This window comes from Aulonocara stuartgranti (genome assembly GCF_965226115.1).
Source record: "Aulonocara stuartgranti genome assembly, chromosome: 15".
Taxonomy (NCBI): Eukaryota; Metazoa; Chordata; class Actinopteri; order Cichliformes; family Cichlidae; genus Aulonocara; species Aulonocara stuartgranti.
The window spans coordinates 6,681,200-6,703,630 of NC_138951.1; the positions used below are offsets into that span (position 1 = coordinate 6,681,200).

Below are 22,431 nucleotides of genomic sequence, written 5' to 3' on the forward strand. Positions count from 1 at the left end.
TAGTTGTTACACATGAGTTTTATTACACTGTCGGCCTGTTTACATTGACAGAAAAGCAGTGAAGGACAGACTTAAGTACTGCATCACCAGCATAAAAACAGCCAAAATACCGTAACGCTAGTGTTTCCACTTAATGTGTTTACACAGGGTCTGAAAACAACTTGTGAATTTGACGAGAATCCACATCCAAGTCTTTTTTTTCCCCAGTCCAATCTTGCACACCTCCGAAACTTGAGCCGTAACAGGATAACGCCTGTGCGATTTCCCAACTCGAGTTAATGGAATGCAGTAAGTCTTCTTATGTGCATTTGATTCACAGTAAAGCACGAGGGTCAGAAAACGGCCATGAGCTGGAAACATTTCGATGAAGACATGCTTAAGATTTTTGTTGCCATGTGGGAATCCAGTTTTACTTATTTGAGTTGGGTTATCTAATGATACACCCAATAAAACCTCTGTTAACAAACATGAACATGGTCCTAACATGCTATATTTAAGGAGACACACTCACACACACACAGGTACTGGTGTGTCAATAGAGTGATGGATTGGAAACATGGCAAAGAAGAATTACATTTATTACATGTATACAATTTCAATGTGTGACATGGAAAGTTTCCAGCAAAAACACATAGAACAATGTTAAATGTGTCAATTAGTGTCATCACAATAAAAACAAACGGTGCTTTCAGACTATTACTTTTGGTTATACTACATTATTTAGGAAGGTGAAGAATAACTGATCAGTTTTCAGTTGATAACCCACTAACATACTCCACCCTCAGTAGTTTTAATAATGTTTCTCTTATGAATATATACTGTATATACTACAAATAATAACACTGATAACATGTGGTCAGATACCATTGTACATACATACAATAACCAGGATGTGTCCACACAGAACAATAGATGCGTGTCCATTCAAAATTCAAAGTCCGACCAAAGCGGTTATTCAGAGCATGCTGTCGCGCTAGTTTCCAAACAACACCCATAATATGGTCTGTTATTATAATCTCAGTATCAGCACGTGTTAATGAGAATCATACAGGTTCCTTCGTCCAAAGCAAAAGGTCGAGCAGCACGTCACATTTAATACGAAACGCAGGCCTGTTCCTCTTTAGGATGTCGTTTTCATTCTGTTGTCTGTATGTGCGCATTATCTCAAAGTACAAGGAATGTAAAATCTTCTGGTTTACATTTAAAAACACATAATTTAATTTGGATTTACTTCTTAGAGTAAACTGAATACTAATAATCATCATAATAATAAATCGGTTTGACCAAAGGTAAAGTTTTAACAGAAAAAGACTTTATTTTTGTCTTCACATTGTTGCAATATTTCTCCTTTTTCCAGTAGTTTAGTTGAACGTACATATATGTCTTTATATTCCAGTGTTTCTTCTTTTGCACATGTCTAACACCTGTCCTACTCCAACAAGTATTCTGCTTTAATTCTGTAAAGCTGAGAGCCATGGTTTGCATTCTTGAAACACTAATAAAAGCTATTTAATTTTATAAAATTAATCTTATCTGGTTTAATCCTAATGAAGAGGTAAACGCACTTTGTTTTTTATTTTTTTGTTACTCAAAGCTTGCAGCCAGTATGCTAACAGTCTCAGTCGCGTGAAGATACATTTGAATGCATTGGCAGCTTAAATTAGGAAATTAAGACTACAGATCAGACGATAACAGCAACAGAACAGGAAGAAGACTTGAAATGAGCTCTACTTGTGTTAAATTTTTTGTCTTTGTTCTTGTTGTTGCTACAGGATGACTCCTTTTCTATTAAAGAACATTTTCTCTGGGGAAGAGGGAGGGGGCTACCTATGGGTTCTAGGGCTGAGTAGGTCATTACGGGTAATCTGAATTACATTTATTCAGCTATTTTCCTCTTGGAAGGAGGCACCAGGTGTCCAGGCAGCTCTGATGGTAGTTCATGTCCCTCAAGTTTCACCTTTATCAGATGATTGGCTAAAGCAAACTCCTCATCGTCGAGCATGCCGTCCTTATCGATATCTGCCAGCTTCCAGATCTTGCCCAGCACTGTATTGGGCAGTTTTGACTTGACCATCTCCTTCTTGGCGTTGGCTCCGGTCACCTTCCCATTGACAGGAGATAACGTGTAGAAAATCTCGTCGTAAGCAGGTTTGTCGCGAGCGACGACCCACTCCGCTTCGTCGATGCCTTCGCCGGCTCCTTCGCCGTACCCGTGACCGAATGGGCCGTCCAACGTGCCGTCAAACGCGCCGCCCTTCACTACTGCGTTGGGCCGCTGGGTTTCCTCTTGTCGGACCAGGACCATTAAGCCGGCGATGTCATTGGCTAACATGTCATCGACCGCCTCCAAGAGTTTAGGTTTTAGAGGCTGGAATTTGTTGAGATCCTGAGCTTGGAGTTGGTCCTGGAAAAAACACAAGTTTGTCTCAAGTTAGGTTATAATTTATATATAAACTATACCCTCAGCACAGATAAAGATCATTTTAAAATACACATCTGTAAAGAATGCTGATGTAGTCAATCAAATGTTCCAGAAGTATTCTATAAAATTACTTAAGTCACTGAAGTAACAATAAAATATGCTTCAATAAAAGTTTCACTTTAGTAATATTTACAATTAGGTAAGCATTACACAGTTCAAGTAAATAGCCTGGTACTTATATCACTATAGCACTCAAAGTGCTTTCTACTACAAGCCTCACTCACACAGATTAAACTATACATTTTTGTTTTCTACACTTTTACTTCCTTACTTCCTCCTTCTTCTTTTCAAACATAAAATGGGTCAACATTTTATGTTTTTTCCATGTGAATTTGATGGATTTCAATGATTTTGTGTTTATTTATTTTTAGTGCATTGATACTTGTTATTTATGTGTTCAAAACAAAGATTGGATTGACAAACTGATTGATTACATTCAAAAATACTCTGATGGATGTAATATCTTGCCCAAGGATACTTCAGGAGGAGCTGGTGATCAATCTACCGACATACTGCTTGATAGCTGCACAAGTGATGTACATGAGTTAAAGTACTCAGTTAGCACTCTACTTTCAATGGAACTCTGTTTCATCCCATTTGTAGCCACAAAATATCTTAAAGTACACAAAGGAAAATCGAGTATTGTTCCAAAGATCAAAAAAAGAAAATAGAGAAACACAAAATACAGAGTGGTATACAACGTTATGAGAAGCTTATTGAAATGTACAAAATGGCCCACAACATCAGAGGCTGACAGGTCTCTGTGCAGTAAGGATTAAGATCAATCTTATATGACAATAATAATAACAACAACAAGTTAATAAAGACCAATTATCAACATTTCCCTCATCAGTTAAAGTCTCTGCTGAGTGTGTTGTACTTCAGTGGTTAGCTCAGGAAACGGTAAAACTCTGTGACTCTCTGACTGTTACTACTCTCTCTATTTCACTTCCTTGTTAGATTTTTAAAAAAAACAAGACATCAGCTAAAATTGCAATTAACTAACGCTACTCGTGTAACTTAAAATCAGTGAAGCCCCTGCATTCATTCCAATCATGTCAAAACCTCATTTACTAAACCTTAATCCTTTGCTTCACTGCTTACCTGCATCTTTTTCAGATTCGGAAAATCTCCGGGTGATATCTGGTGTTCTCTTTCGATGCGTTTGTAGATATCTCCAAGGCTGGCGATGAGCTCTTTCTTCTTGTTCTCCTTCCCAAACACAGCGGGCATCTCTTTTTTAAGTGAGCTGATGATATAAGCGTGGACCTGCAGATTAAGAGAGTTATCGATGACTTCACATGGAAAGTATAAGCAACTGTGTTTGAATTCATTAAGCTTTTATTTGTTATTCTTGTTATAGGTGCTAATTGATGTTTATTAATTGATGAGCAGGTACTAGGAGACTAAATTCTTTATAAATTTCAGTTAAAATGATTCAAATGATTCCACTTCAAAATCGTGTCTGTTATAATATTCCACATTATGCTATAAAGCAACATCTAAGTATGCAGAAGTAAAGAGCTATATAAAAAAAAAGAAACTGTGGAAAAACTGAGCTTGGAGTAGGTAAAAACAGGATCAAGTGCAGCAAAGGTAGTTAATTGTTAACTTTTTATGAGTGGGGAAAAAAGTCACCTATTAAATGTCATGAGATTGACTTGTTCTTTTTGTTTGTTCTTCCAAGGGCCACAAGAGACACAAAGAAAAACTGATGCAAAAATGTGTGGAAGGAAAAGAAAAACATCTCTATCTGTGATATTTAACCAGACACACAACTGAAGCACTCTAATAAATCTATGAGCTCATACAAAGTAGATAATCAGATTACTTTAAAATAAAGATTATGTGTTTTATTGTCTCAGGTTCTCCTTGTAATGATTGAATTATATTTGAGCTTCTGACAAGTGGGTAAACTGTAACACAAGCCACTGTGACAACATTAAGCTTGAGGACACTTAATATTGCATAAACCAGATTAGTCATCCACTTTACTGTTACCTTTGTGGGCATTTCTTTTAATAATTAACAAATTCTAATTCACATTTGGAGTCCACTTTTCATTACAAAAAGGGTTTTCCTGGAAAAAGTGTTTAAACAATATTCAGCAGAAACTAAACGTGCAAAAAAAAAAAGAAAAGAAAATTTGTTCAGTCACTGCGGCGATACACGCATCTGGGTCTACCTCATGTCCTTGAAACTCATCACAAAACACACCAACACCCATCAGCTGTCTAACAGGAAAACTGTGCTCGACTCTCAGTGTGATAAACCTGTGCGTGTTTGACTGTGTGCACTTGTGCGTTTCCTCTGCTGTGTTTCCTCGAACTACAACAGGCAGCAGACTGTCGCCTACCTAACTTCCTGTCCATTGAGGAAATGGGAAACAATTCATTGTCATTTATCTAACTCTATTAGTTCTGCGAAACATCTCTTTCTGTCAAGGTTAACAGCTGAACAACACAGCTGAGCACAATAAATAGGAAGCACACAGATAAATCGGTGATACTGACAACTTAAACATGTCAGCATGGTGTAACAGCTCAGCACTAAATGTAGGAAATGTTGCGTAACATCTGCGTTATTTGACGTCAACTGTTTCGAACATCCTGTGTCGCAGGTGCTCCTCACCTTGGCTAGTCTTGCCCTCTTTATCAGATCATTGAGTTTTCTAAGTGCTGCATTTCTCGGTAAGGACTGGATGTCCTTAAATAAGTCCTGTTCCTCGGCCTCGAACAGCTTCCTGTTGTCAGGAATCAACAGCGGGTGGGACCAAAATGAACCGATATAGACGCGAATCACCTGTCAGTAAGGGAGACAGAACAAAAAATAAGTAAATAAAGTCAGAGGCAAACTGGACCATTCTTCACATAATATGCCATTAACAGTCCTTCAAATGGCCACCATTATGGATCATAGCTCCCCAGATATTATTTAAAAACATTAAATATAAAGTCTTTAAATACTCCTACAACCAGTTAACAATTCTGCAACCTGTGAGCCCACAGGCTAGTCTGCAAACTTTGTCTGTGGGAGCCAGCTTACGTGGATATCAGATGACAAATATCTGGTTCAAAGCTCCCAGTTGCATCTGATGGTCTTTATTTTAAGAATCCAGATCAATAAAAAATACATGTACAATTGCCAGTGGTTTTAAAAATTCAATTTTGGCTAACGCAGCCCCTCTTTTAGTCTCCGTATTGATCTGCACCAACTCAACTCAGACTAGAAAAGGAAGTCTATAATCTTGTACCTCAGCCACAGATTTCACACATTTATGTGCAGATATCTATGTGGTTGCAAATATTAACAATCAAGTGCCTAATTTCATTATTTCACGCTAAAATTATTATTTCTTCAAAGCAATCTTTAAAAAAAAAAAAATCATTACAATTCTGTGATTTTGACATAGGTGAAAGGATCAATTACAGGCTTAAAACCGTATGAACGCCATCACAGAAACCCCCAGTTTAGCGTACCTCAGGTGTGTTGACTATTTTCCCCAGTGACCACATCAGAGCACCATACACTCTCATCAGCTGCTGAGTCTCTATCTGGTCGGCCTTGTTAAGCACAACTCTGGAGAAAAAGACAGAAGAGAGCGGTGATGATTCTTATTACAAGCTACTCACATTAATATTGCATGGATGCCCAGGTACCAATGATATAGTATTTAAAAAAAGAAAGAAAATATTTGGTGTGAATTTAAGAATCCCACAGTACCTGATCTTGTCCTCATGGTTCTTTAGGGCCTTTATCACCTCTGAGAACTCATCAGAGATGTCCAGTTTATGAGCATCAAACAGTAAAATGATCCTGTCCACTCGCTCTGCAAACCACTCCAGGACAGCTGCAAAGTCATAGCCTAGAAGCGGGGAGGGGACATCAGAAGGATATCAGATAATTCGATGGGGCACTGAGTGAAGCAGATAATTGAACACACATATTTTTACCTCTCAATCCTTTACCCACATCCAGTACCCACATCAAAACCACTTTAGTTATTGGTTATACTGGTAGTCAACACAACTGAAGTTACAGACTGAGAACATGCATGCAACTTTAGAGGTAAAAGTCAGCAGAACAAGTTATGATAGGAACATCATTATGGCCTAAAAATACTCCCAAGACAAATCCAATGGCTGCAGGTCAAAGAGGAGGCATTAAAACTTATGCCCATATTGTAGCATGTTGAGAGAAAAGAATGTCTGTTTCCTGATGAAAACAGTGCTGCCAATGTTCAAACAAGGTGGCTTTTTAAAGTTGAACAATAGGGGGAGAGCCCTCAAACTACAGACTGTTACTTCCATCTGTCATAAGATTGATAATGAATAGTTTACACTAAACACGTGCATTGTACTCGTGGCATTCTGCAAGAAAGCTATGAATAATGCTTCCTCTGTAAAACATGTAAACATGAATTAATGAATGAGTCCAACAGCAGGTGTACGCCACTGACTTCTTTGACTTTCTACCTCAGTCAAGGACGAAACGCTAGCTTACCTGAAGGAATTCCACAGGATATGAGAGGGAAACAAAGAACAAAGGGTAGATCGAAGGATTAGTAAGCTCTAGTGTTCAAACAACACTGAAGGACACACAACAGACGCAGAGTCAGTCCAGCGCTGCAGTATTTAATTATGAGCGATAACACCCAGGAGAAATCCTACGAGTAAGCAATAGTTTTAGGTTAATTCAGGGATTATCAGATGGATTTTCTTTGTAAAGCTATGCACGTAAAATATGCCTTTACATATTTAAACCTACATTCAGAGGCTGTTTGCTCTGAACATAGCAACATTTGATCTTCTGTACATAGCTGTGATAAGAAGCCCCCATTTCACATACTTGCTGCCCAGTAGTGGAACAGTTTACACTCCACGGTGGCTCTGAGTGTTTAACAAAACGTCCAAATATCTGAGTTCTTGTGTTAATGTTTACATGATGCTTCAATTGTTAACAAAAATGGGTATTTTAAGGAATAAATTAATCTCACTTGGCTAAAATGCATTCCCCAGTAGGACGTGAGAAAAACTTTAGCAGCAGCAAGTATGTAAAGCATTTGTTTCGGACTGCATCTGTATGAACAGAGCCGAGACGAGAAAGAGGTGTTAAAAGAGATATGGATACCTTGATATTTTTAAATTCTACTGGAATATTCTTCACCCAGTGCACTTCTCACGTGTTATGGGATTAAAGCAACACTTCAATTTTAAGCTGTGAAGGGGACGGTGCTCCTAAGCGAAAAGTCAAAGTGAAATAACCTGCCTACAGTGGAGGTAAGATGCTCATGAGGTCTGACAGTGATGCTAGTGTTATGCTCCTGGACTATTAAAATGTGGAGACCAAAAGTGCCCAGGAGATTATCAAAATTACAGGAATTCATAAGAAGGACACAGACTGTACATAAAGGATGGGTGTAGCCAGTGTGGCTTGAGCCCTGGCTATTGTCATAGGGCAGCAGTAATGTTTTTATTTGTTTCCATACGTGTGTGTGTGTGTGTGTGTGTGTGTGTGTGTGTGTGTGTGTGTGTGTGTGTGTGTGTGTCAAATCATAAAAAGCCCAGTTTTGAAGCTTCACACGTTAGCTGTGGATTTGAGAAACCCATCACCACTTTTACTGTCTGACCCGAATTTAAACAAATAAAAATCATCATATAAAATATGTCTGTGTAGGTTCTCAGTCATCCAGGTCATGGTAGTGTAAGGAGTTTGAGAAGAAAGCAACTGGACTTCTTTAAATGAACTTAAAGTTAGTCAAAGAAGTCCAGTCGCTTTCTTTTTAAGCTCCTTTGACAATTTTGTATTAACAAAAGACTTAAAAGTGTTCTATTTGTAAACAGAGAAGTCGCCCCCTGCTGACCATTACAGAGAAAGCAGATTCAACTCGACATTTTCTTTATTTTCAGACCTGCTGGCTATGTCTATCTTTTATATACAGTTTATGAGTGGCCAAAATAATTGCCATTATAATTTATAAGTCAGCTAACTGCACAGATAATATTAATAATAATTTTATGAAACAAGGTGAACTTTTCCCAAAGCCACGTGACAAGGCTGGTGAAGAATATGTAAAAGCCCACAAATTCTTCAGAGTCAAGGTATCATTTGAAGCCTTCTGCAGCTGGTTGTTGCCAAGATTTATTATCTACAATACCTCCATAAAGACATCTGCGCAGGCTGCTATAGCCTGACAACTCCTCCTCTGGAGACAGACACGCACACACAGTTGAGCACACACAAACACAAGCACTCTTAAAAACACTGAAACAGAGTAAAAGAAAAGTGACTAAGAGAAAGAATGTGACACAGAACATGTAAATGAAACATGATGATGATGATGATGATGGGGAACTAAATGAAAAGTTAATGAACACACAATAACAAAAAAATTGCACACAGAGTCCCCAGAGAAAACACAGCTGTGCTCACTCAGCAGAGGTTAAGTTTAACTTGTATTTGTTCTTTTGTGTTGGCCACAGAGTATCCGTGTTTCACCTCACTGTGCTGTTTATTTGGTTTAACACCACGTTTTTTGGACACTTGGGCCAAAAAGGAAAAACAAGGTGAAACAGAGCTGGTGCTTGTCTGGTTCCTTTTAACAACTTCCAAACATAAATTTCATATTTGGTTAATGTTGATGAAACACTGATTTACTTCATTTCTTAACAGTAAAGCTGGAGACAACAAAAACCCTCATGACAAGCATTAAAGTTATGAATAATATCCATGCAGACCCAACCTTGGTATGAAGTAATGTCCTGAACTGCGTGACCAGAACTTTTTCGCTTTTAATCAAAAGCTGAATAAGCCTCCTGATACGTCATCTTATAACAGGACTCCAAATGTCACAGTACTGGTCGTGCACAAGAACACAATAAATACTCTCTGGAGCGGGAACGTAGAAAATTATTATATTAAAACACCATTACTACTTTTATTTTTCAAGTATTCATATAATCAGTGATTTGCTATGGTGACAGACAATACTGGATATGCCAAAAGTCAATTAGTTCAGGCTTTACTTGGGATAGCAAACCAAAACAGTGCCTGGGGGAGAAACAGGAAAATAGACAAAAGATGGAAGAAAAGAAAGCATTCGCCTTTGAAAGAAACTCAGAGAGGTGAGTGCAGGACAGAATAAATTAAGACTTACTTTAACAAAAGAACTGGAATGGTTAATGTTAGCGGTTGGTATAGCGATGCCACCATTTAGCTTTGGACACACATCCTCCTGTGAGACAGCTCGGGAACATTCTTGAAAACTTTCCACGCAAAGTTTCTCTTCACATCATCAGCTTTTTGCATTTTAGCACACATCATAATGGAGATCTGACAACTACCAGTTCGCTCTTTGTTGTAAGGGCAACATTATGGGCGTGAACGAGGTGGTAATTTGGGGCGTTTAATGTTTTCTTTGAACTGTTCCTTTTTCCACAGTGGAATGAATGTGCAGTATATATGTCTAATGACTTTAAAAAACAAGAACTGAGCACAAAGGTTTGTATTTATTTTGGATTTTCTCTCATTTATGGACTACACTGTTACAGCAGTGCTTGAATCCAGGGCTATAGTGCACTGTGATTCCTCCGTTATCTCTTCCTATGCTTCATCCTTCGTGGCGCAATCCTGATAACAGCTGGAGGACAGCTGTTGAAACCCCGTATTCATTTTCACATATTTTTGTTTTCTGTTTATGTTTTTCTTTCCACTCACACACATACACACACAAACGCCAGTGTTGTACTGACCGGCGCATCTTTTCATTGCGAGGTTAGCAGACACAAGTCGCGGAAGCGAACACACTCTGAGATGGTAATCACACACTTCTGACATGTCACAATTTTGTTCCGTCTATCTTTGGTGGGACAGTTATGAAGCTTTCAATATTGCAAGTATGAAATGTAAGACCATGGTTTTAAAGCCATGAATATGTACTGAAGTCTTTAACACTCGTCGTCCTTTATCAGGAATAACTCAAAATTACACACACCTGCTTTACTGTATATGATATTAGATTAGAACAATAGTGTCTTTGTCTAGATTTGACACAGAGGTCAGACGGTTGGGGTTTTGTTTATGTCAATCTTCCCAGAGAAAAGGTATCAAAGCACATTGTACTCTCACCACTGCAAGACTCATACAGTGGTACCTTAAATAGTTTTACACTTCTTTGGCTGCATGCCCTTCCTACTTAGCAAACAGTTCAAGATTGAAATTCCCAATCTAGCATGTCTTGTACAATACCTACAGATGATAAATATTCATAAGCATCCTCAAAATCCAATCAAATGTTTAAAAAGTTTAACCTAAAATGTATTTTATGGCATACTGTGCAACCATTTGGTTACCCACGAGTCCTCTTAAATCTGCACCTTTTTGTTTACACTATATTAAAGTTGATCCAAATGAACCTCATATAATTTTGTTTTTCTCTTTTTCATTTCCATGCGAGACTTAAGAAAACCACAAAGTTAAAAAGTGTTAAAATTCAGGCAGTGTGCACTTATGTGTGCATGTTGGAGAACAAATTCAAAGCTCATCTTTTTGTAACAGCTTCCTGTTCTTTGAAATGAATGAAGCATAATCCTCCTGATAGCAAAAGCTAAAACAAACACACGGGTCCAAAGGAAATGCTGACATTGTAGTTCAGAGTTCAGTGGGACTGGGGGGGGCTGCAGCTCAATGGATGCAGAGGATAAACACACATGCGCGCGCACATACATACACACACACCATAAACAGAAGAGAATAGAAGTTTGAGCAAATGTGTTTCTTACCTCGACTGATTCTCTGCTTTTCTCCAGACAAAATCCCTGGCGTGTCGATCACGCTGATGCTTTCCAGTACAGGGTTAGGAAGCTGAGCACACACAAACCTACACACACACACACACAAAACAGACATGAGATAGAGAGAAAGTTCCAGGACACAAGTTTAAAATCATCCATCAGCATGGCCCTATCTCAGTTACCCTCTCTCCTCCGTCTGTGCTGCTCTCCCTAGTTTTATCCAGCTGAATAAATATGAACAGGTAAGTGGTCGTCTTCAATGCGAACCCTCTAAATCCCCACTGACAGACATCATTTTTTCCTGTCTCCTTTCAACATTGCTTGATCCTCACACTGAGGACACTACCATAAGAGCTTCTGCCAGTGTACTTTTAAGCAGAAGGATGGCTCTACAGAGACTGCTGGCTGTCTCTCACACAGCCATTAACAAAGAAAACCCTGACCAGTGAGCGGGGGGAAATTCAATCACAAAGGAATGTAGAGCTGCGGTGTGGATTCTCACTTGTGCTCCCTCGGTCTTTCCCTCTGTGCTTGAATACTTAACTCACTGTACACACCAATAAAGACCATCATCTGAAAGTGTGAGTGTGGCCATCAATCATCTACCTGTTGAGAAATGCATTTCCAAATGCATTCAGCTTTCTGAAGGGCTTCTTGGGGTCAACCACCAAAGCATTGCCGGGGATGACTCCTTCTGTGTCGCCGTGCATCACTGCGATGAAGGAATCTGTGGTGGGTTCGGGGCCAATCCGCATGCCAGGAAAATCCTGCTCCAACAGGTAGCTGCGGGTGAGATGACAGGAAATAGCAGTTAGCAAAACAAGATGAGAGAGGAGATGTTTTCAATCACCGTGTAAGAATAAGTCAACTGTGCAAAAAGGCTTTCTAAGTATGCTGAAATAATTCCTCGAAGATGAACAAAGAACAATAGTGAAAAAGGATCAACAAGATATTACAAGATTATGATCAGCATTATAAAGTATTATAAAAAGGTTATATATACATTTGTATTAGAATGTTTGATCCAGCATCAATCTTTAGATAAAACCTAAAATACATATTGCATCTGTAGCCTCTAATTTCAAAGTTCTGCTTCATTTTGTATGATTTTTTTTTTATTCTGACTCTGCTGATAAATGAAGTTGGTCAGGATGGTAAGACGCAATTGAGAAAAAAAACAGAAAACATGTCTGCCTTGAATTAGACGCTGCTGGAACCAAGATTGGGGGAATTTTAGATGATCACAGACTGGATGGCTGCCACTGACCAGATCCAAAACAAGCAAAATTTAGTTTACTGGTAAACACATGGACCAATAAAGGGCTTTTGGAAAAGAGTGTTCTGATTAGGTGAGGTAAGTATGGAGGAATTCTGTCAATAAAGTGGATTTAAATGCAAACAAATATTAAAGTTTCTGTTACTTCCAAGCACAGATTTCTGCATCTTTTCAGTTTTTTTCCCCTCACTGGTTTTAAGCGACCACAAAGCAAAAAGAGGTGTGCCTGACTGTCAGTCTTGTTACCATACGATCATGGCTTAACCGCAGACACATAGTCCAAAAACAAGGCAAACTCGGGTTTTGAGGCTTTTCAAAGAGTTATCAAAAAAATTATAAAGGAACACTTTTTAATTAGAGCAGAGCATCAAGTCAGTTAAACTTCTAGGATTTTGATATGCTTGCAGAGAGGGTTGCTAATCTGTTTCAGCTGCTTTGATGCACTAAAGAGGGGAATCAATAAGAAAACCTCCGAAACAGGAATTGTTTTCAGATGAAGGCCACTGACATTTTTCCAGAACCATAGAAAGTCCTTAACCCATCAGCAGGAATGTTATCTGCTCCTTTGTGGAAGCAACGTGATGCACACTGATGTAAATGCCTCTTACAAAACAGCCAGCAACAGACTTCATGAGGGCTCTGTGCTCACTGCCCAGCCTGATGCCATAGAATATCAGAATTGGCAGGTCGACCACTGGTGCCCTGTGCTTTTTCAGAGATGAGAACAGTTTCACATTAACCACATGTGAAAGACATGAAACGGTCTGGAGAGGCCATGGAGAATGGTAAATGGACTAGTTCTTATATAGCGCTTTTCCACTCTTCTGAGCACTCAAAGCGCTTTACACAACTTGTGCATTCACCCATTCACACCCATTCGCACAAGCACAACTGACATTCACACACATTCATACTCCGATGAATGCATCGGAGAGCAATTTCGGGTTAGTATCTTGCCCAAGGATATTTGGCATGCAGACTAGGGGAAGCCAGGAATCGAACCACCAACCTTCCGATCAGTAGATGACCTGCTCTACCACCTGAGCTACAGCCACCCAATATGTCATACTGCCTTTAATATTATTGAGCATGGCTGGTTTGGTGGAAGGTCAGAGATGGTCTGGTGAAGCATATCCACAAAGGGACACACACACCTCCACAGCCTAGGCAACAGCACCCTGACTGCCATTAGGTATCGGGATGAAATCCTTGGGCCTTCTGTGAGACTCTACACTGACGCAGTGGGACCTGGATTCCTTGTGGTGCACTACAATGTCCAGCCTCATGTGCAAAGAGTATGCAGGCAGTTCCTGGAGGATGAAGGAATTGATACCACTTACTGACCCCATGCTCACCTGACCTAAATGGGACCTTATGTTTCAGCCCAGCACTGCCAAGTACCACCTCAAACTGCCCAGGAGCTGAGTGATCCCCTGCTCCAGATCTAACAGGAGATCCCCCCAGGACACCAGCCATCAACTCATCAAGAGCATACATTGTCAGGTATACATATAAGCACTTGGGGGCCAAGCAAACTACTGAGTGCCATTTTAAGTTGCTGCAATTACATTTTGGCAAAATGAATGAGACTGACAAATCATTTTTACACTTTATCAGGATGTCTATGAATTCAGACATCCATAAGATGATCGTTGTTTTGTTTTTAAACACATTACCCAGTCTATATCATTATAGAAATCCAGCATGATTTCCCCCCCATTGAGATCTGATCTCTTTTCAAAGAGTTCCCTTTTTTCCATGTTTTTGAACAGTATATTCTCACACTGTTTAGATTAGTGGTACTGCAGTTAGAGGGCGTATATTTCTCAAAAGTGTCAACCGATTCCATTAAAAATTTAAGCCAAGCTTTCAATTTCAATCTCTACTCCAGCGCTATTATTTTTTAGAACTGGTTCACTGGAAATGAAAAGAAGAAAGTGGACAAAACCAGAAATTAACATTGAATCAATCTTCTGCTGCACAATCAGCCACTCTTTTTAACCACTGAATATAGTGTTATTGACATTCCCATGGTCTAATTCTTGCCAGTTAGTAAGAATTTGGTTAAGAGCTTCCTCTTTGTGGAGGTCAAACAGTTAATATACAGCCTTGCCACAGGCTTGTTTAATCAATGATTATCACAGACTGCTGAAGTGAAAACGGCTTGGGAACAGGAACATTAAATTTGATGCATGGAGTGGTGTGCACAAATGTGTTCTGCTGCAAAAAAGTATCACAACTAACTCACAGCACAACTAAACTGGCCTCGTTGGCATTGCAGCTGACTTCCATTTGATATGTTTCAGATGTGAAAGGTTAAATCCTCAGCTGTGGATTCAGTGACAACACACATGTTTCAAATGAAGGCTGGTGTGTTTCTGTTGAGTTTCACACTCCCAAAAATGCAATGTGAGACCACAAAAGGAGATTTAGGCAAAGAGATTTATAGCTATAAGGGTGTGGGATGCGTGCACATTTTAACTGCTTCAAGGTGTAAGGATGGTGCCCTGATATCCACAGACATACATCCACCTTGTCAGAGCTTGTCAAAGGAGCTAGTAGTGCCTGGTGGAGCCATCTCTGTGCACACATGTCTGTACAGTGAGCTCTTCTGTCTATAAAGAGGTTGTGTAATGCATGTGCACAACTACATACATATGCACTAGTATATGTGTCGTATCACACATATAATCCATGTATGTGCACTCCAGATATATACATCTGCTCCCATCATATCAGTTTTCATTTAACCTCAATGATGCATCTCTTGAGTTTTAAGGATCAAAGTATATTGAAATTTACCTGTGAATGAACAGATTTAGGCACATGAGGAGGGCCCAGATTTACAGTTTATTATATTCTATATTGAAGGAAATTGTATATCCTGGCATTGGCTTGCTCTATGAAAAGTCCCCTAACAGAAAATGTGAGACCTAGAAGGAAAAATCAATAAATTCAGCCCCAAACGGAGGGAAAGTTGAGACTGCTTAACTCTGAATAACTTCAAAGGCAGTCAGACTGTATTACCCTCCATCAGCTTCTCCTGTCTTTAATCCATTTCCTGTCTCTGTCAGGCAGATATCCTTCTATGACTTTTCTAATTCATGCCGAGACAAATATTATTTTAGTAAACATATTCACTGTAACGTCTCGTTTAAATCCACTGGCTATACAAGTCTGAAAATAAACTTCTAGCAAAGTAGGGAATAACACTGCTGGTAGTTTGTAGCTTGGCAGACCATGCAAGCACATCAAACCCCGAGGGAGACCATGGGGCATGAAATGAAAGAGAAGCAGCAGCTCCATCCAAGTGTTACTCAGCAGTTTGTACATTCTGCATCCTACTGCTACAATGTCAGTGGCGTGGGGGTCAGGCTGCTGACTGGGATGGTGTCGTGAGTGGTGACAGAGGAAGGAGAAAGGAGAGCAGGAATCAGACACAGAGGAGGAAGAAGAGAGAGAAGGCAGAGATTGGAGCAGAGATGGTCCCATCTTACAGAAGGAAGTCACTAACAGCATCCACTCTCAGGCTTTCAAAGGCTTAATTGCCTACTACTCTCCACAAGTGTGTGTGTACGCACAATTGTGTGTCTATGTCAAAGGGGTGAGATGTTAGCAGTAGGACTGCAGCTCAAAAGAGGCTCGACACCCAGCTGCTAACACTTCTCACCGTCACACACTAATTTCACTGATACTCCAGGTCATGTGCTCTGACAGAACAGCAACACATCATTATGAGGTGAAGCACAAAAGGAATGATCCAGTTCAGTAATACCAGTCAAATAGCAACATATGTGCTGGTTGCACTGACTAGGAAATTCTGGGCTGATACCGATGTTTAAACAACAATTTGGTCAATTGTTTCTCAGTTTTGTTTTTTGTGTTTGTTTCTCCACTTTGGTTCCAGGGAATCAAAGAATTCCTGATTTTTAAAGACTTTTATCTCTTTAAACATTAAACCAGCATAAAACTGATGGGAGAAACAGGTTAAAAACTGAGCCAATACCAATACATGGTTGATAAATCGGTGTATCAATCTCCCTATGTGTAGTTGCAACAACAACAATGTCAAAACCATATTAGGACACTGTGTGTTACATAATATAATAACACAAAATGTCTAGTAAGACATGAAAATGTGGTCAATTAGAGAGTTAAAAAGGTTTAATAAAAGGAAAAAAAAACACTCAAAGCACATGTTTGTATACTTTTTTTCTCCATGCTGTAAAAAGCAGAAGTTAGGAGCGAGTCAAGACTTCCTGCACCTCAGGGCAAAACAGCTCTGCATGAGTCCTAACAGTGGGTTCCTACAAGGAAGCCTCGCTGCCCACCTCTATCAGTTCACAAACTATATCAGCAACAAATAGCTGCTTATTGTTATTCCACAATAATTAAAATCAGTAATAAACAATTTACCCCTACATTTCCTGAACTTTGCCTCAAGTGAACACATTTATTTGACCAATACTCATGAAGTAATGCTCATCTTTCAGTCTGACTTCATCAGGGAGAGCTCCAGAACAATGCAGTAATGCCTCCAAATGCAACAAGTCTGCCTGTGTAGGAGTCATGCCAAATAAACCCTTTATGAATCCAATAAAGCTTGAGGAGGTGTGCCTCCTCACAATGTTTTGTTCTCATTGTTCTGTGTTTTTTTTTTTTTTTGGTTGCTTTGTGTGCATAATTATGACCACCTCTTCCTCACGCTTGCTGTCAAACTGCTGGAAAAGTCAGCTTGGGTGTGTCATGCTCTCCCTCTCTCTATCATTCCTTCTTTTTTGGTAGCCTCTCCCTCATTTGTTTGTGCTTGTTTCTAAGGTTTTCTTTGCATGTGTGTGAGCAAACATACCGTATGAAGCTGGTCTTGCCAGTAGAATACTGTCCCACCAGTAAGACCATGGGCTTGTTGTCAAAGTCAGCATCCTCCAGTGCCGGAGAGTGGAACTCATGAAACTTGTAGCTCTCCTCCAGTGGTAGGAGCTTGGTTTTATAGAGTTTCTTCAATCCTTCACTGACTGTCTGAAAGACTTCCGGCTCCTTCTTCCTCCTATCATCGGTTCCAAGCCAGCTGAACATCGCTGCTGGTTACTTATAATTAGACTTAGTTATGCTCCAGATAGGTAATGATAATCAAAAATGCTAATTATTGATCAGCTAGAAATCTATGCCAGCTTACTCTGTTTGTCACTGACCTGAAAGGCTACTAAATGTGTCCTCAATGTAGCTTAAAGTGAAATATTCCAAAACTATTAAATGATCTATAACGAAAAAAAGATCTAAGTTATCAAAACCAAATTTACACTAAAGAAAATGTTTTAATAAGACCTGCATAAATATAGAGATATTTTGTTTGTCCTGAAAATGTATTTTAACACACACAATACAGGACTATTAGTGTCCAATGGTTAACGTTAGTCGCTATCCTACTGCACTAAATGGGTGGTGACACTTTTTTTGATGATATTTTAAGTCAATTTTGATTATTTATGGGCGTTACACTGTGGTGATATGTACAACGTAAAAACAAACAAAACACAAACAATCCTAAAAACAAATCGCTCCGTAAATCAATCAGAATTTAAACCTGATCGTTCAGGTTCATCATCTCAAGTCCATCGGTCCTCCCAGTCCAGTCCAGGCCACCTCTGCTGCAGAGCCTGTTTATGTTTACCCCCAGTCTACCTCAGTAAACAAACGCTGCCGAGAAAAGCCTAAATCATTCTGCTCTGACTCAACATCACATTACCGCTATTCAATTTCGTCCGAGGGCTAGCAAAGGAATCCCAAAAACGATGCACCGACAGGCTGTCAGGAGAGCAAGCCCCGTTATTGTTCCGCCGCTCCCGCTCTTCTGCTCAAAAACAAAAAGGAAAAAACAACACAACAACCAGAGCAAACAATCTTCAGGGACAAAGATTTTTTTTGTCGTTTTCGAGTTAGAAATAAGAGCAGACTGTCTTGCTAGCACTACCGGTTATTTTCTATAACAGCACGAGCTGAAAGTAGCAGCAGCTGATGTCCTGCAGTTCCATTTAAATGCCGAGTCGGAGGAAACCCGAGCCCGCCGGAAGTGCCCAACGGCTGGCAGCCCGACCAACCGTGGACCCGCCCAGTGATGAGAGAGCTGGAGAAGCCGGCCCGGACGACGCCATGTTGGATGAGACGAGACAGGGGAGCTACAGTTCAAACACATCGCGCCACCTAAAGGTTAATAAAATAACTTGAAATATTTGAACCTTTTCTTTCTTTCTTTCTTTCTTTCTTTCTTTCTTTCTTTCTTTCTTTCTTTCTTTCTTTCTTTCTTTCTTTCTTTCTTTCTTTCAATTATTGTACCAGAGTAACTTGTATCAGAGTAATTATAGTTTTGTATTTTCTAATTAGTTTATTGTTAATATTATTTTGACATTTTGTTGTTAATTTAATTTAATTCAATTTCCGATAGTTTCCACATTGGATTTCCCAGTTTCAGTTTAAGTTCCATTGTTTGAAAATGTTTCGTTTTAGTTATTTTATTCAGTGTAAGCTTAAGTTTGTTTTAGTTATTATTGCATGGAGGACATGTCAGAGGCAAGATATAGGAAAATCAGTATGCCAGTAAGGACACAAACTCTTGGAGGCATCCAAAGTCGAGGATATTTCCTCTATATTTTTATTTTATTTTATTTGGGTTTCTAAATTCACGAAAAGAAAACCTGTAGTTTTTTATGTGTGTGTTTGGGGAGGGTCAACTTTTTTCCACATTTAGTTTTAGTGTTTAGTTCAATTTTAGTTAACTACAATAACCTTGACTCATACACTTACAAATATTTTAAATTCTCTGCTTTGTATTTAACCTGAATACATTCAAATACGTTCTTTTATTCTTCCAATCCAGAATCAGACATTTAATCACGGCCCATTCTTAAAGTAATTAAACGTGTAAAAAATGAACTTTCACAGCCTATAAATTAGGCACAGAAGAAGAATTGACACGATAAAGGTTTTCAAATCATGGCGGGTAGCAAAGGTAAAGCGAATATTTCAACATTTTATTAACATGTGGGGACATACCTGACTGGTAAATGAAAGGTAGATAAAAGTATCAGCTGAGATGAGGATATTTGATATCCCAAAGCAAAACTGGAAGTTTGGATCTTGAATGATAGCGTATGTATGCATTATATAATATTTAAGAAAGACCTTTTACCCGCTTGTGTGGTTTAAAATAATCTATATAATTAAAATATAGTAATAATTACAGTATTATTAAAGTAAAACATCATTTATCTGTCTCACAAGGGTCCTTCTCTAAATAAGTACTTATCCCAGTTTTGTTTTCAACCTTATGTCATCTACAGTTTAACCAGCAGATGTCGCTATTGTCTCTACTTTCACTTCGGAGAGGCGCTAAGCATGTATTAGGAATAGAAACAAAAGTAAAACAAAAGTATTTGATGTCGTGTCAAAAAAAATGCGATATTCATAAGTTGTTGTTGTTGTTGTTGTTGTTGTTGTTGTTGTTGTTGTTGTTGTTTTATATATAGGTTTAGAACGGGCCTGGGAGTTTGAGGGTCCTGCGCAGTATCTTTACATTTCCTACGAATGCGCTCTTCTGGACAGAGAGATCATGGATGTCAGAGATATTGGATGTTGTGGGATCCAATTAAGCTACTCGTCCAGTTCCCTTGCCTTGCCACTTGTCTTCACCGTCTTCTGTTCCTTCTTCCTGATGTTCCTATCACTTATACAGGAACAACAACAAAGTGCACAAGTGAATGAAAGAACTTAATTTTGTTTCACCAACTTTTCAAATCAGGACATAGAATGATAAATGTTTTAAATGATTAGGGGCGGTAAGTGTAAAGACAATGCACTAGGTACAATCGCCACTTGCTTACTTTATCCTTTACTCTTTTAACAATAATCTTTTTATCTTCTTCAAAGCTACATATTTTGAACATTCATCACATATTGTGACACCTGGAACAAAATTCAAGTTATAAGCATCTTAAATCTAAACCACATTACCATAAAAAAAATGTGACTTCAGGGTAAACTTGTAATTACATAAGTTCAGTCTAACTTTGAGTTATTGTTCCTTAGTATTCTTGTCATTTTCCATCAATTGAATATTTCTTTTCTTTCTTCAATAAAGCACACACAGGTGTCAGCAAAACCTAAACACTGAGATACACAATAAGCCAGGTTGTATTTATGTCTTTTGTGAAGTATACAGAGCTTAAAACCTCTGCAATCTCAAAAAGATAAAATGAATTGTAAAAAACAAAACAAAAAAATTAAAACCACATAAAAACTGTCACAGTGGGTGGAGGAAGATGACTTGAATACGAGGACTCCAAAGAATTTAACAAACAAACTTAGTAATCAAATGACTACCCTTTTATTTAGGCTGGGTGCCAAATTCTGTTGAACAAAGCAAGTATGCAGTGACAGAACACACAAGGGAAGGTAAACAGATATTCAAAGATCTAAAGAAAAGCATATTGTCATGAAATTATACCTGGGTAATCAGAGTGAAGTGCGGAGAAAAAATCAGAATACACTGAATAAACAATTATATAATGACACTATACATCAAAATAATACATTACATATCAAATTTTGTGTTTTTTATTTCTATTTTATTTTATTCCTAAAAACAGTGAAAGTCATGCTGTGTAATAACACAATGGCAGTGCTAAATTTAAAAAAAGCTAATTGCTGTACTTTATTCAAACTTTATAAATATAATTTTGCAAAAGCGCTTTAATGACACTTTAATGACACAAACTTATCCCAGGCTGTTTTTGCAAGGCCTGCAGTGCTTGTTCGCTTGGTTCTTGTACAGTGGGGCAAAAAAGTATTTAGTCAGCCACCGATTGTGCAAGTTCTCACACTTAAAATGATGACAGAGGTCAGTAATTTGCACCAGAGGTACACTTCAACTGTGAGAGACAGAATGTGAAAAAAAAATCCATGAATTCACATGGTAGGATTTGTAAAGAATTTATTCGTAAATCAGGGTGGAAAATAAGTATTTGGTCACCTCAAACAAGGAAAATCTCTGGCTCTCACAGACCTGTAACGTCTTCTGTAAGAAGCTTTTCTGTCCCCCACTCGTTACCTGTATGAATGGCACCTGTTTGAACTCATCATCTGTATAAAAGACACCTGTCCACAGCCTCAAACAGTCAGACTCCAAACTCCGCCATGGCCAAGACCAAAGAGCTTTCGAAGGACACCAGGAAAAGTATTGTAGACCTGCACCAGACTGGGAAGAGTGAATCTACAATAGGCAAGCAACTTAGTGTGAAAAAATCAACAGTGGGAGCAATCATCAGAAAATGGAAGACATACAAGACCACTGATAATCTCCCTCGATCTGGGGCTCCACGCAAGATCTCATCCCGTGGGGTCAAAATGATCATGAGAACGGTGAGCAAAGATCCCAGAACCACACGGGGGGACCTGGTGAATGACCTGCAGAGAGCTGGGACCAAAGTAAGAAAGGTCACCATCAGTAACACACTACAACGGCAGGGAATCAAATCCTGCAGTGCCAGACGTGTTCCGCTGCTGAAGCCAGTGCATGTCCAGGCCCGTCTGAAGTTTGCCAGAGAGCACATGGATGATCCAGCAGAGGATTGGGAGAATGTCATGTGGTCAGATGAAACCAAAGTAGAACTTTTTGGTATAAACTCAACTCGTCGTGTTCGGAGGAAGAAGAATTATGAGTTGCATCCCAAGAACACCATACCTACTGTGAAGCATGGGGGTGGAAACATCATGCTATGGGGCTGTTTTTCTGCCAAGGGGACAGGACGACTGATCCGTGTTAAGGACAGAATGAATGGGGCCATGTATCGTGAGATTTTGAGCCAAAACCTCCTTCCATCAGTGAG

At 39.0% G+C, this 22,431-nt stretch overlaps 1 protein-coding gene across 1 annotated transcript; it reads right to left on the minus strand.

Annotated features, from left to right (window-relative positions):
- On the minus strand, positions 1-18,602 carry ehd3 (EH-domain containing 3). Its single transcript, XM_082505105.1, has 8 exons — positions 17,400-18,602; positions 11,881-12,057; positions 11,263-11,360; positions 6,206-6,347; positions 5,962-6,061; positions 5,114-5,284; positions 3,587-3,751; positions 1-2,404 (listed from the first exon to the last, which is right to left on the minus strand). Exons 1-8 carry the CDS (start codon positions 17,624-17,626, stop codon positions 1,877-1,879), a joined length of 1,608 nt encoding a protein of 535 aa, XP_082361231.1. The 5' UTR covers positions 17,627-18,602; the 3' UTR covers positions 1-1,876.
- Between the last annotated feature and the right edge of the window lie 3,829 nt (positions 18,603-22,431).